This window comes from Schistocerca cancellata, chromosome 5 (assembly GCF_023864275.1).
Source record: "Schistocerca cancellata isolate TAMUIC-IGC-003103 chromosome 5, iqSchCanc2.1, whole genome shotgun sequence".
Classification (NCBI taxonomy): domain Eukaryota; kingdom Metazoa; phylum Arthropoda; class Insecta; order Orthoptera; family Acrididae; genus Schistocerca; species Schistocerca cancellata.
This window is the reverse complement of record NC_064630.1, coordinates 84,974,253-84,989,385: the sequence shown is the minus strand read 5'-3', so window position 1 is coordinate 84,989,385 and position 15,133 is coordinate 84,974,253. Positions and strand designations below refer to the sequence as shown.

The window sequence follows — 15,133 nt, the reverse complement described above, 5'->3', positions numbered from 1 at the left end:
GCTTTCACCTACATCTAAAAACCCAAAGTCACATTAAAAGTTCTACACAAAACAAAAAAGGACACACTATGAACACTCTGGAAGAGTTAGAAATATATATGCACAAGAAAAATCATCTAGAAAATTTTGTTTCCATTTGGAAATTGAGGTGGATAAAAATACACAGTAAATGAAAAGAAAAGTTAACTATAGATAGAATCATAACAAAATTGTAATAGCAGTGATACACAACTAACATCTCTGACTAGCAAAGGTTACTTTGTAAAGATAAAGCATCAGTGAGAATAAATTGTCAGTTTAGCTGTCTTTGTATATACATATTGGCCAAGCACTTCGTTCTTGGTGTTTCTGTGTTATTGACGGAAAGCCATCGAGTAAAACAGAAGTGATTTCTGGCACTCCCCAAGGTAGCATTATAGGCCCTTTTCTGTTCCTTATCTAAGTAAATGATTTGAGGGACAATCTGAGCAGCAGTCTTAGGTTGTTTGCAGGTGATGCTGTCGTCTATAGACTAATAAAATCATCAGAAGATCAAAACAAATTCCAAAAAGATTTAGAAAAGATATCTGGATGGTGCAAAAATTGGCAGTTGACCCTAAATAACCGAAAGTGTGAAGTCATCTACATGAGTGCTAAAAGGAATCCGTTAAACTTCGGTTACATGATAAATCAGTTCAATATAAAGGCCATAAATTCAATTACATACCTAGAAATTACAATTACGAACAACTTAAATTGGAAGGAACACACAGAAAATGTTGTGGGGAAGGCTAACAAAAGACTGTGTTTTATTGGCAGGACACTTAGAAAATGTAATCGATCTACTAATGGGACTGCCTACACTACGTTTGTCCACCCTCTTTTAGAATACTGCTGCGCGGTGTGGGATCCTTACCAGATAAGACTGGTGGAGTACATCGAAAAAGTTCAAAGAAGGGCAGCACGTTTTGTATTATCGTGAAATATGGGAGAGGGTGTCACTGAAATGAGATAGGATTTGGGCTGGACATCATTAAAAGAAAGGTGTTTATCGTTGCGACAGAATCTTCTCACGAAATTCCAATCACCAACTTTCTCCTCTGAATGCAAAAATATTTTGATACCAACCTACATAAGGAGAAACAATCACCACGGAAAATAAGGGAAATCAGAGCTCGTACGGAAATATATATATGTTCGTTCTTTCTGCTCGCTGTACGAGATTTGAATAATAGAGAATTGTCAAGGTGGTTCAATGAACCCTCTGCCAGGCACTTAAATGTGATTTGCCTAGTATCCATGTAGATGTTATTGTTCCCAACTGCTTCTTTTAGATATTGTGTGTCACCCACCCTTCTGTATAGCTTACCCCTATTTTGTTGATGATTTTTAAGTATTTGAACGATTTTACATCTACAGGTGTAGTTGAAAATGGCATTATGGCTGAAACAAGCTCATAATAAGAGTAAGCACTACTAATTAAACTATTTGCAGCTTGCCTGGAATATGTATTTTTCAGGTTTATTCTCAATTTGTATTCTGCACTTGTTAAGACTGTTTCCATTCAACAGGTCCTGTAATTCTTCTTCACCTTCACTGACGATACCAGTGTCATTATTCACTCTTGAAATATTCTTTTATTTTCGGCATTGCTTATTCGGTGTATAGAACGAACAGTAGGGGCAAAAGACTGCATCTTACACTATTTTTAATTGGAGTACTTTGTTCTTGGTGTTCCTGTCTTTGTGTTCCCTACTGCTTCTTGTACGTATTGTCACCCATCTTTCCATATAGCTTTCTCCAGATTTGTTGATAATTTTGAACTATTTGAACAGTTTTACATTGTCGACACGTCCCATGAGGGTGACGTCTTATGCCGTAAGTCTTCAGCCGCCTTTGTTGATGATTTTTATTCAAAATTTAAGCAGTGGTTTTGTTTGAACCCACGATGGTTTTGTTACTAGTCAAAGGTGCTACTCCTAGACCATGGGCGTACCTTTGATTCATACAAAGTAGAGAGACTCTGGCATACAGTGAAATGTGACAGAAATAATATTTTGCTGGTACCATCCTTGAATGAAATTAGAAGAGAATAAAATTCAATTGGAACATTGTGTACCCCTAGCCAAATGGTGTATAGTGATTTACAAATTACAAAAGTATATCTAAATCACCTACTGTTTCTCTCTCTCTCTCTCTCTCTCTCTCTCTCTCTCTCTCTCTCTCTGATTTAACCGGATTTGATTTTCGTTGGACAGGTACACAAATAGAGTAGTGACATTGTGGTACCGTCCACCAGAACTTCTGCTTGGTGACCGCAACTATGGTCCTCCTGTTGACCTCTGGGGTGCTGGTTGCATTATGGCTGAGATGTGGACACGAAGCCCTATTATGCAAGGCAACACTGAGCAGCAACAGCTGACGCTTATCTCACAGCTGTGCGGTTCCATCACTCCTGAAGTTTGGCCTGGTGTAGAATCACTGGAGTTATACACCAGGATGGAGCTGCCTCGTGGACAGAAACGCAAGGTGAGTGCTCCAAATTGCTTGTTTCTGTGACTGTACTGCACATTACAAGCTGAATCCCTCAATTCTTTTCTATGATCAGTCTAGTGATGTCTGCACTGTCAACAAAATTGTCGTGAGACAATCAAATTATGTCTTTAGATATGGGAAATGAGAACACATGTTAAGATAGTTGAGAATGTAAGCATGTTTATGACAGCGCTCGGCGAGTCTTTAAAATAACAATTTGACTCTTATTGAATGGGCAGGATACAATGATGTTCAGTAAATTGTCAGAATATATAAATTGGAATACTAAAATATCATCAGCTGTTTCAGAGTGCAGGATGACCAAAGTGGAACCACAAACATGCAAATAATGATTCCGGGTAGTACAGTACAGTAACTGCTTTAGTCATACACTGCAAAATCAATAATTAAATAATAATTGCCCTCTGCAGACCCAAGCCCAAGCAAGTCTGGATGATATACAATAAATAGTTTTTGAATAAATTCCACAAAATTGCTAGTCACTGGTGAAGAAAAGCCTACAGGTGGAGATGAAGAATTTCAAAGTCCTGCAGGGTGTTAGTCACTGACTAATGGCAATCTGTTCCTGCAGATTCAAAGTTCAACCAGTGGTACATGTCCCTGAATGGCCAAGTCTAAACGATACTGTGGTTGTTGGGGAGTGATGTCATCCTTGGTGACTGCTCGGCGGCTTGTAATTGGTGCTTCAGTGTCGATCATCTGGAACTGGTGCTGCGGCTGGAAATGCCTGCTCTGGTGAAGGGTGGTTACATAAGTACTGGCCTGCCAGATTTACACCTGCCTTATGTCAGGTAAAGTAGCACCTGCTGCAAGCCCCACAGGTGGTGATTTTGGTGCCACATATTCCCATGTAGGCCATCTTGTAAACATATTGGCTTATATCTGTTGGCCAACATATTTATTGTCAAGCTGTCCCTTGTGTGAAGTTTGTGGTGGACCTGTAGTACTGCAACCCACCAGTTGCAGCTGCATTACAGGTAGTTATAGTCATAGGTAACATCAGAATGTTGTACAGAAACCACATGATAGTATTTGTAGCATTACCTGTATTCTTAGTAACACTCTTCTGTTGGAACATAACGGCTTTTCATTTATTTCTGTACTCCATGAGCAAGCATACAGTGTGTGGCAGAGGGTATTTTTTTCCCCCACCCTCGTGTCTCATATTAGTATATAAATATGTCATGTGCCCATTGTTTTTTCAATGAAACCTACATTCAATTCCAGTGCAATTTATTATTCACCTCCAGACAAGCACTGACTCGTCTTCAGGCTTTGTGGTGGGATTTACTGTATATTTATGGGCTGCAGCTTCTTATGAGATAGGTGTAAAGATAAAAACATAATGATTATTGATGAACTAAATAATATATTTTATAGATTAAAATATTTGTGTAATTCAATAAAATATTAACAACATTAAATGTTTTCGCATATTCTGCTGCACAAGGATTTTATTAACTTGTTATTTGCATAAACAACCAGTCTTACTATGCCAGGTTGCTATTTTCAGTTAAGATGGCTTACATCTGTTTCTTGTAGGTATTACATTTTTTAGTGTCACAATACAGTGTTTTGTAGTGTGTATTGATATTGACTCTGTTTCCATGCTATTGAGACTTGTTAGAATTTTAGGATTGTGTGCACTATTTTCGTTAGCCCACAGCATAATCCACTCTGTATTTTCACAATGAATATCATCTCACATTCATGGAATAAATACTAAATGGTAGGATTCTTAGGACAAACAATCTTTGCACATTACATGAAAGCATAGAACAACATGATCTTTGTATGTCACTATCTCTGAAATTCTGCAAATGTGAAATGAAAATTCATTATAAACATATGTCAGTGGAGTAAACTGTGCGTCAAACTAACATAAGTGCAAATTAAAAGAAAAAAAGAAAAAGGAAGAAAAAAAAAGAAAAATGCACATGGTTCTAACAAGCTTCAACAGCTGGGGCCTGAACTGCCGGAGTTGGCAGTCATTTTTGTGTGAGGTGTGCTTACTTGTGTGGTAGTTCATACTTTGCCTTAGTGGGTAAATGTCTAAAAAAGGGTTCCTATCACCCCCCCCCCCCCCCCTAGAAATTCTAAATAGAACAATAATTCATACAGTGGAGATTTTTCAGTCATGAATAAATGTCAGAATGATTCTCAATATATTATTTATTTAATTAAATGTTCTTCAGTACAAAAATTCACTTGCACAATGGAAAAATTGTGCTGCGCTTTGTGGGTCACAAATTAAATGTATTTAATAATCACCTAAATATAGTTTGTTGGTAATGTCATTGTAAACAGACAAAATAGTGATATGATTGAGTCAGTTTTGCAATACTGTTGATCCTAAATAAATTTTGAACTGAAGAAAAAAAAAGGAGAAACTTCACACCTTAGATCAACATTGTCCAAGAATTGGGGGAAGCAAAGTGCACAAATTCTGAAATATTAGTTCTTTTGTCCATTCATAGTTTTTAAAAAAAACTCCACAACTGCCCCCATGTGTTTTGCCTGCACATTTGCTCTCTCAGAAGTTGTAAGAATGTTTCTGTTGCTTATCAGTCTCTTTCTGCTGAACTGATTCTTCGTAAAAATTTTACAATTTCATCAGGATCTGTATAATTTCAGAGAGTAAATTGTTCAGATTATTTAAAGAAATTCATTGACTCATTGTTCAATCAGCTCTGCAAGTGATGCAATCAATTAGTCGAAAATTTTCAAATACTCGTGTGATTTCCTGGAAAGGTATTGAGGTGTTCTGTATTTGCCATTTTTGTTAAACCCTTGACTGAGACGTTTTGAATTTTCATGCTGACATGAAAGTTTAGGTTTGTCAAGATCAAGGTCAGCAGCAGTTTGAACACATTTATACCAAATTTCTTCACATTTAAAATTACAAGAAGCACTCTCAAATAATAACTGGTTCTATTTTTCTATATTTTTCAATTAGACTTCTGTAATTCTACGTTTAGAATTTCTGCTCGATGAAGAAGTGCTGTAAGTATTATTAAATTAAAATAGTGCTTGAGCCTTTGCAAATGTTTTGATGCTTAGCCTGATACCAAACTACCATTTCTCTTAACAGAATCGTCATCCAAATTTGCATCAGTTGTTTATAATATGCCCTGATAGGCTTTAGAGATTTTGTTCATACTTGTCATGTGCAAAATTGAAGTTGTATAAATATAAAACATCCACCACAGTTTAATAAAAATTTTAAACATTATATATGCTAGTCCCTCATAATGTTTAATTAATCTTTCATTCCAACAAATTATCTAGCTGACAGCTTTTTCAGTTCCATCCTGCACATAGAGATTAAGATTGTAATACAATGTAGAAACAATGCTAGAGACTCTTCTTTGCATATTTGTGACTGCAGTCCTGAAACTTCATCACAAAACATTTGATGCCCCATCCACTAGCCTCTGCATTTTCGGTCGATGGCACACACATGTGTTCAGTTTGGGACATGTCACAATTTTCATCAAATTTTCATGTTGTCCATAATTCTTTAATGAGTGTAGTTGCTGTCAGCACTAGAATTTCATTTTGGTTAACATGGTGAAGCCATTTATAAACACCTCTTTGTAACAAGATTTGATGGTGCCACATCTTCTGCGCAAGCCTTTAAGTGGCATAAAGTTGGAATTTTCATCATTGTTGGATCCTTGTCAGGAAAACATGTCTCACCACTGCCTTTTAATGTGCTGAACAGTTTCTATAACATTTTACGGTTTGCTGTCATTCGTTTAAACTAAAATGATATTGATTGAATGACATTCAGAGTTAACATGTTTTTTAATACTAGATACAATTAATATGAAAGGAATTCGTTGGGTGAGACCTTGTCCCCTTTCGTCCATGGTTCCAGTTCGAAAATCCTTCGCCAGCTCGAGCTTCTTTAAATTCTGTGGGCTGTGTGTCGAAGGTGACTATTAACGTTAGCTCGCATACTTCAGTACGGGGTTGACAGTTTCCCATTTTTGTCTTTGTTGCGTTGAACTTGTGGATTATGCTGCATCCAGTTTTTAAAAACTGAAGGCAGTGATAAGTTCTCTGTATCTGAATCTAAAAACCAAAATATATATTTATGTTGTGCACACACATGTAAGTAAATACATAAAAAACAGTACGAATGCTGCGGATGTTCTGTATTACTATGCCTTTTCTCATTTGTATTTCAGATACATAATATATTTCGAAAGTTCAACGTCATGTATATAGAAGAGAACAAACTGTTTATTAAAATGTCTGAAATGATTTTTGTTAACTATGTAAATTTAAATTACATGCTTTGGAGTGTAAATTTGCAACATTAGACGCTTGGAATTATAGTGGAGTTCATAATTTTGTGTGTATAAGAATAATATTTACACCATTATTTGAAATGGAAAAGAAACTTGATTTTGTAGTACATTTGCGACTTTCATTGTCAACTGCCGCAACAAAAAAGCTCATGACCATTAGGTCCAAAACACACTGTTTACTGCTTTCAAAGATGGAACAGGGGGTCTCTTCCATTTTCTGCAGCCTAACTGTCTTCTTCATTTTACTTTTGCTTGTCACCACAAATATGTCAGTATTTAAAACAAATTTCCACATTGTGACTTTTTACTAGTTACAGCACTGTTCTGTGTTTTTGCCTATTATAGACACTCACTTAGTTTCTTATTATATTAGTATGTCTTTGGGCGTGTTTCACTTGGTTTTACAACATGGGTATTGAAAGAAAGATGCATGTTTGCTGCTATTTGTATGCTATAATCACACCGGAAAGTCAGCTAGCTGGGGTTAAACAAAACACTGCCTGACAAAAAATAATTGTAATATATTTTTATAAATGAATGTGTTCGTGTACTGAGAGAACAGTTGCATAACTGCTGTCCTACTGATTGCTATACCTCGCTATGATTGGGCAGCAATTACATTGCTTGAGTAAGCTACCCTCTTATTTAGGACTGCAACTACACCAGTTTCTTAGAGCAGTAACGTCGCCACATGTTCATGATGCTGCTGCCTCACTTTAGAATGGCTGCACTACCTTGTGGGAGAGCTTAAGATGAAAATACGAAATTTAAGTTAATTTTTCCACTTTTTTGTCATTTTGAAAATCACAGAACGCTATCTTTTTTTTCCTCATATTACCAAATACTACTGATGTGATTATAAAAAGTATATTCTGTGCCCCAGCTGTCTGCATTATGTAAATACTTATTACTAAAAATGTAAAAAATTCATTTTTATGAGTTGTTATGAATTGTTTACTCGAAAACACCCAACTGAAAACTTTTGAGAATTAAACAAAATATTGTTTGGTTAATATGTTAGCAGCCAGTGCACACACAGTGGGGAGTATTTTTCTGTATTAAAATTTCAACATTATACATATTTCGCATCACTGAATTTCCAGTGTAAAATCCCCCCAGGGGGTCCACAACTCTTTTGTGGATACGTGCGTAGCGAGCACGGGACCCCGAGCTAATGTGGCCTTCCTTCCTTTCCGGGCTGCATACCTTCCCTTTCCGCATCCTTCCCCATCCCGCATCTTCGCCCCTCCTCCCCTCACCTCTGGCTCTTTGCTTCCCTTTCTCCCCATCTGGGAGTATGGTTTGTGCCTACGTCCGGAGACGGACGCTCGAAACTGTTCCAACTTCCTTGCTTTCTACACTTGCAAGTCTTCGTCCTTCCTCTGTCCTTTTCTTTTCCTTTCCTCTTCTCTTTGCCCTTTCCTCCGCTGCGGCGTTTGAGACCCCTCTTCTTTCCTTTCCCTTTCTCTTTTTTCCTCCCTGTGCGTGTCTGAAGGCCGACCCACGCACTTCCATGCGTAGCCGGTGATGGGGTAACGCGTAATTCCCCGCCCCGGGTATACAGGTAGGACACGTACGTACCCCCTGGGCCAGGCCCAGGGAGGGGTGATTACCCGAGCTGATACCTTCCGAAAGTGCCGTTTGGTCCCTCCGTCTGTTTGTCGGGAGGTGTGACCTGAGGTGTGAACAATCACCTAAGGCGGGAGTGCCCTCAGTGAGGGCCTCCACAAGGGAGGAGCGCGCCATCGGAGACGCTGGTAAACATGGGGGATTCTTCCGCAATGGTTTCCTCACCTTCCACTATGTCTGCTCACAAACGTAAGTTCACTGAGTCTCAGCCACAGACGGTTCTTCCATCGTTGCCACAGTTCCTTGTTGTTTCTCGGTCTGACGAAGGTCACGACTTCGCCACGGTCAACCCTTTCATTATTCAGAAAGGTGTCGACGCAATTGCAGGTCCTGTAAAGTCTTGTTCCAGATTACGGAATGGCACCCTGTTGTTAGAAACACACAGTGCCCTCCAGGCACAAAAATTGCTGCGTACTTCTCTGCTCCACACCTTCCCTGTCCGGGTGGAACCGCACCGTACCTTAAATTCCTCGCGTGGAGTCGTTTATACACGATCCCTCGATGGATTGTCTGACGAAGAAATTCAGCACTACCTGTCTGACCAGGGCGTAACGGCTGTTCATAGAGTTATGAAAAGGGTTGACACAAACATCATTCCAACCCGCACTGTCTTCTTGACGTTTGACAAAGTTCAACTCCCATCGAAAATCAAAGCGGGCTATGAGATAATTTCCGTTCGCCCTTACGTCCCAAACCCTACGCGTTGCTATCGATGTCAGCGGTTCAATCACACCAGCCAGTCCTGTTCCAATCCGGCCAAATGTGTTACGTGTGGCAAGGATGCCCATGAGGGTGCTTGTCCACCTCCATCCCCTAGCTGCATCAACTGTATGGGTGACCACGCTGCTTCCTCTCGAGATTACCCCGTTTTAAGGACGAAAAGCTCATCCAGGAAATAAGAGTGAAGGAAAAGGTGTCGACCTTTGCTGCTCGAAAATTATTCGCCAGTCGACAGCCCACCGTGCCTCAGACAGGAAAATACAGCACTGTCCTTGCTTCTCCTCGGCCAACAAAGGAGGCGGCCACGCACACTTGTGACCTCACCTTTAGTGCCACGGTCGTCAGATCGGCCAGCGCAAAGATCGCCCGTTCAACCTCACCACTTCTGCCTGCCCACTCTATGGTTCACCCTTCGTCGGGTTCTGCTAAATCTCGAGCCCAAAAGTCAGACACCAAGTCTTCGAAAAGAGAGCATACTCGTGAAGAGTTTTTACGTACCGCAACTTCACAACCATTGGTTTCTCCTTCATCTAAACATCATACTTCCAAGAAGGCTACAAAGAAACCCAGTTCCTCTCCTCCTCCGCCAAGGCATGTCCCATCTACAGCACCACCTGGCGGAAATCGCCCTCGGCCGTCTTCTGTGTCGCCGAGGCGCACTGCTGGTGGCCGGTCAACCGGCCGATCGCTGGTGGCAGGAGCTGCTCCTGACCAACCTATGGATCAGGATCTTCTGCCTACGGCTGAATGCCACTCCATGCTGTCGGTCGCAAGCTCTGAGCAGTCGTTGAGTTGACAGCACCCTTGGTCACATTCCTTCATTTTCTGTTCACCCTATGTTCATTATCCACTGGAATATCCGCGGCATTCGAGCCAATCGGGATGAATTGTCGATCCTCTTACGATCCTACTTGCCGGTCATCTTCTGTCTTCAGGAAACAAAGCTGCGTCCCCATGACCGCTTTGTTCTCCCTCATTTTCAGTCCGTCCGATATGACCTCCCCTCTGTTGAAGGCACTACCGCCCATGGAGGACTCATGATTCTTCTCCATGATACTCTCCATTATCACCCAATCCCCTTAAACAGTTCCTTCCAAGCTGTCGCCGTCCGCCTTTCCCTCTCTGGATACACGTTCCTCTTTGTACTGTATACATTCCATCGTCCACACCAATGGCACGAGCTGATCTCCTTCATCTTCTTGGTCAGCTTCCACCCCCCTATTTGCTGGTTGGTGACTTCAATGCCCACCACCCGCTTTGGGGATCTCCACATCCTTGTCCACGTGGCTCCCTATTGCTAGACGTCTTCCACCATGTGGATCTAGTTTGCCTCAACACTGGGGTCCCCACATTTTTGTCTGCCTCCACGACAAATTTATCTCATTTGGACCTTGCGGTCGGTACTATTCCGCTAGCTCGGTGCTTCGAATGGTTCGCCCTTGATGATACACACTCAAGTGACCACTTTCCATGTGTCCTTAGACCGCAGCCTCAACTGCCATATATGCGCCCGCGACGCTGGAAGTTTGCCCAAGCCGATTGGACACTTTTTTTCTTCTCTAGCGACATTCGATGACCGTTGCTTTCCCAGCGTCGACGATGAGGTCACACATACTACCGACGTTATTCTTACAGCTGCGGAACGTTCAATACCACGCACCTCCGAATTGCCCCGGCGCCCCCCAGTTCCTTGGTGGAACGAGGCATGCCGTGACGCAATACGTGAGCGGCGACGTGCTCTTCGCCTTTTCCGTCACCATCCTACTTTGGCCAACTGTATCCGCTATAAGCAGCTCCGTGCGCGATGCCGTCGCGTCATCCGCGATAGCAAGAAGGCAAGCTGGAAATTCTTTATTAGCTCATTTAACACCTTCACTCCCTCCTCGGAGGTTTGGAGTCGGCTTTGACAGTTCTCAGGCGCGCCTAGTTTCTCCCCGGTATCTGGGCTCACTGTTGTGCATGATACATTAGTGGACCCCGTCGCCATTTCTAACTCATTGGGTCAGCACTTTGCTGAGATTTCGAGCTCTTCCAATTACCCGCCAGCGTTTCTCCCGAAGAAACGTGCAGCGGAAGCGCGACCTCTTGCTTTCTCCTCTCAAAATCGCGAAAGCTACAATACGTTTTTCTCCATGCGGGAACTCCAACATGCACTCTCTTCTTCTCACTCCTACGCCCCAGGACCGGATGGTATCCACGTCCAAATGTTGCTGCATTTATCAACCCATAGTCTGCGTTACCTCCTTCGCCTTTATAATCGAATTTGGACCGACAGTGCTTTTCCCAGACGATGGCGGGAAGCTATCGTCGTTCCTGTTCCGAAACCTGGAAAGGACAAACATCTCCCCTCTAGCTATCGCCCCATTTCTCTCACGAGTAGTGTCTGTAAGGTTTTGGAGCGTATGGTGAATTACCGTTCAGCTTGGTGGTTGGAATCCCGCAGTCTTTTAACACCTGCCCAATGCGGCTTCCAAAGGCATCGTTCTGCAGTTGACCATCTTGTTGCTCTCTCCACTTATATCATGAACAATTTTCTCCGGAAACGCCAAACGGTAGCAATATTTTTTGATCTGGAGAGAGCATACGATACCTGTTGGAGGACAGGCATCCTCCACACACTGTTCTCTTGGGGCTTTCGAGGTCGGCTGCCCCTTTTTCTTCGCGAATTTATGGCAGAGCGCACATTTAGAGTACGGGTGAACACTACTCTCTCCCGTACTTTCTCCCCAGAAAACGGGGTACCCCAGGGCTCCGTGCTGAGTGTTGGACTGTTTGCCATTGCCATAAATCCAATTATGGATTGTCTCCTTCCTGATGTCTCGGGCTCCCTCTTTGTGGACGATTTTGCGATCTACTACAGCTCTCAACGGACCAGCCTTCTTGAACGACGTCTTCAAGGATGTCTCGATCGCCTCCACTCTTGGAGCATCGAAACCGGCTTCCGTTTTTCTCCCAGTAAGACCGTTTGTGTTAATTTTTGGCGACATCAGGAGTTTCTTCCACCCTCCTTACATCTAGGACCTGTCAACCTTCCGTTTTCAGACGTCGCTAAATTCTTGGGTCTTATGTTTGACAGAAAACTATGCTGGTCCTCCCACATTTCGTATCTTTCGGCTCGTTGTCTGCAATCCCTCAACACCCTCCGTGTCCTGAATGGTACCTCGTGGGGAGCGGACCGAGTGGTCCTTCTCCGCCTCTATCGCGCCTTAGTGTGCTCGAAATTGGACTATGGAAGCATAGTCTACTCCTCTGCTCGGCCGTCTATTCTTCGGCATCTCGACTCTATCCACCACCGTGGATTACGTTTAGTGTCTGGAGCTTTTTACACCAGCCCTGTGGAAAGCCTTTATGCTGAGACTGCTGAACCTCCGCTGTCCAATCGGCGAGCAGTCCTTCTGAGTCGTTATCTGTCTTCCATGCCTGCTAATCCAGCCCATGACATATTTTTCGACGCCTCCTTTGATGTAGGGTATGCAGGCCGCCCCTCCTCCGTACTACCACCGGGAGTCCGCTTCCGTCACCTGCTCCATTCTCTTTCCTTCCGCTTTCCTAAAACCTTCTTGACAACTTGGGGTACAGCACCGCCTTGGCTCCGTTCCCGGATCTGCCTGCTCCGTGATCTTTGTCGATTTCCCAAGGATGGTACCCCTTCACTTGTTTATCATCGGGCATTTGCTGCTCTATGTGCACAAATGACGGACGCCACATTTATTTACACCGACGGCTCGAAAACATCGTTAGGTGTAGGGAGTGCCTATGTTGTTGGCGACACCCCAAATCACTTTCGGCTTCCCGACCAGTGTTCGGTCTATACTGCGGAGCTTTACGCTGTTCTCCAGGCTGTCCACTACATCCGCCGCCATCAACGGATACAGTCCGTTATCTGCTCCGATTCTCTCAGCTCTCTCCTCAGTCTCCAAGCTCTTTACCCTGTGCACCCTCTGGTCCACCAGATTCAGGACTGTCTGCGCTTGCTCCACCTGGGGGGTGTCTCGGTGGCGTTCCTCTGGCTCCCGGGACACGTTGGTATCTGCGGAAATGAGGCGGCCGATATTGCCGCCAAGGCTGCAGTCTCTCTTCTTCGGCCAGCTATTCCATCGATTTCCGTCGCTGATCTACGGAGCGTTTTATGTCGTCGTGTTGTTCATTTATGGCACGCGCACTGGTCGACACTTCCCCAAAATAAATTGCGGGACGTGAAAATTCTTCCTTGTGCTTGGACCTCTTCCTCCCGAACGCGTCGTCGGGAGGAGGTAATTTTAACTAGACTCCGGATAGGGCACTGTCTTTTTAGCCATTGACATCTTTTAAGCGGCGATCCTCCCCCACTCTGTCCCCACTGCTCTCAGTTGTGGACGGTAAGACACCTTTTAATTGAGTGCCCCTATTTTACTCCGTTACGCGCCCGTCTACAGCTGTCGCCTGATATATCGTCAATTTTAGCAGATGACACGTGATCGGCCGATCGCCAGTGAAATGACGTCAGTCATGTGAAGTAGTTGTTGTTGTTGTTGTTGTTGTTGTGTTTTTTTTTTTTTTTTTTTTTTTTTACTACCAACTCCCTTCTGTAGTGAATTTTTAAGCCTTCCTTCTGCTTTTAGTTTCTCCAATTTTATGACTTTCGTTCCCATTGCTGCTGGTTTCCGTTTTCGGTTTTTTACTGCTTCTTAAGTCACAGATCGGGCGCTAATGACCATAGCAGTTTTGCGCCCTAAAACAAAAAAAAAAATAAATAAAATAAAAATAAAAAAAATCCAGTGTAAAATATGCATGTTGGCAATACTGTTTCCAGCACTCTTCTGTTTATAACAAAGAAGTGAGAACTTACACATAAACCATTCTGCATCAAGATTTGTGTTTGGCTTGAACTTTTTGTTAGATATGATGTGAGTGAGGAAATACTGTAGTGAAAGAGTGAGGTATGTACACTATGAAAAAAGACTCAAGCAGGTGGTGTTTAAGAAAAGTGAAAAACCCTTCAGTTGTTTAACATCTGCCAGATGTAATGCAGAAATATCTTGGTCCTCAAGTAACAGTATTAGCATCACATCCATTGTGCAGAAATTGCTACACTCACTACATGAAGAAATTAAGTGACAACCCACCTGAACATTGACCATCACATGAATGTGAGACTGAAGAAGACAGTGTAGATGTTTATATTCCTGAGTGTGAAGTTGTTGATGGAGTTGAAGTTGTTGGAGTGAATGTTAGTTCTGCTGTAGCCCCTACTGTGTCCCCCTTAAATGTCCAGGAATGGTAAGAAGCACAAAAAGAAATTAGTATGTAAAAAGAAATTGGGAACAAGTTTTACACAAGCAACATCTTCAAAACTTTTTGAAGTGTAAATGCAGATGTACTTGGTGCAGAACCTGTGGATAATGATATATGCAGGAAATGTTGTGTGGTTTCAAAACCTAAATACTGCTCTCTCAACAGCCACCTATACTGAGAAGGTACAGTTACTGACATTGATACCAGGTAGTTACTGTAAGCAGCAGATACAGAAGTACACACCCGCTTCCTCACATTGTTGTTTCAAAAACTTGTAAAATAAGGAATGAGAAAGGTATTTGGGCATGCCCAGATTCTTACTGTGGGCATCCATGGCAAGATCATACACTTACTGTTGCTCTGGAATATTACCTAAGTGGTGACAAAGATTGCAGCGGGCAAAGTCCTAACCAGGTTGATGTTACGTCTGTTAGTGAAAATTGTGAAAAAGCTAAAAATGTAAAAAGATAAAAGACCAATTCTACCCTTACAACCAAAATGGGTAAAATGCCAGCCAGTGAAGGAAATATGCACATGTATTTCCTGCACTAATTTAAAACTTGTTTGTTTTGCTGTAAGCAGTGTCACAGGAAAGGAGTAAGCAGAGATGGACCTGATGCTTTTGTGTATATGTCATGAGCAGCAAGATAAATGTTGGT

At 42.4% G+C, this 15,133-nt stretch overlaps 1 protein-coding gene across 1 annotated transcript in view; it reads left to right on the top strand.

Annotated features, from left to right (window-relative positions):
* The window catches only part of LOC126188842 (cyclin-dependent kinase 9), a 46,069-nt gene that overhangs the window by 19,925 nt on the left and 11,011 nt on the right, over positions 1-15,133 (top strand). The window contains exon 6 of the mRNA XM_049930461.1: positions 2,238-2,508. Within this exon, the coding sequence (XP_049786418.1) occupies positions 2,238-2,508 (271 nt within the window). The remainder of the gene's footprint in view (positions 1-2,237; positions 2,509-15,133) is intronic.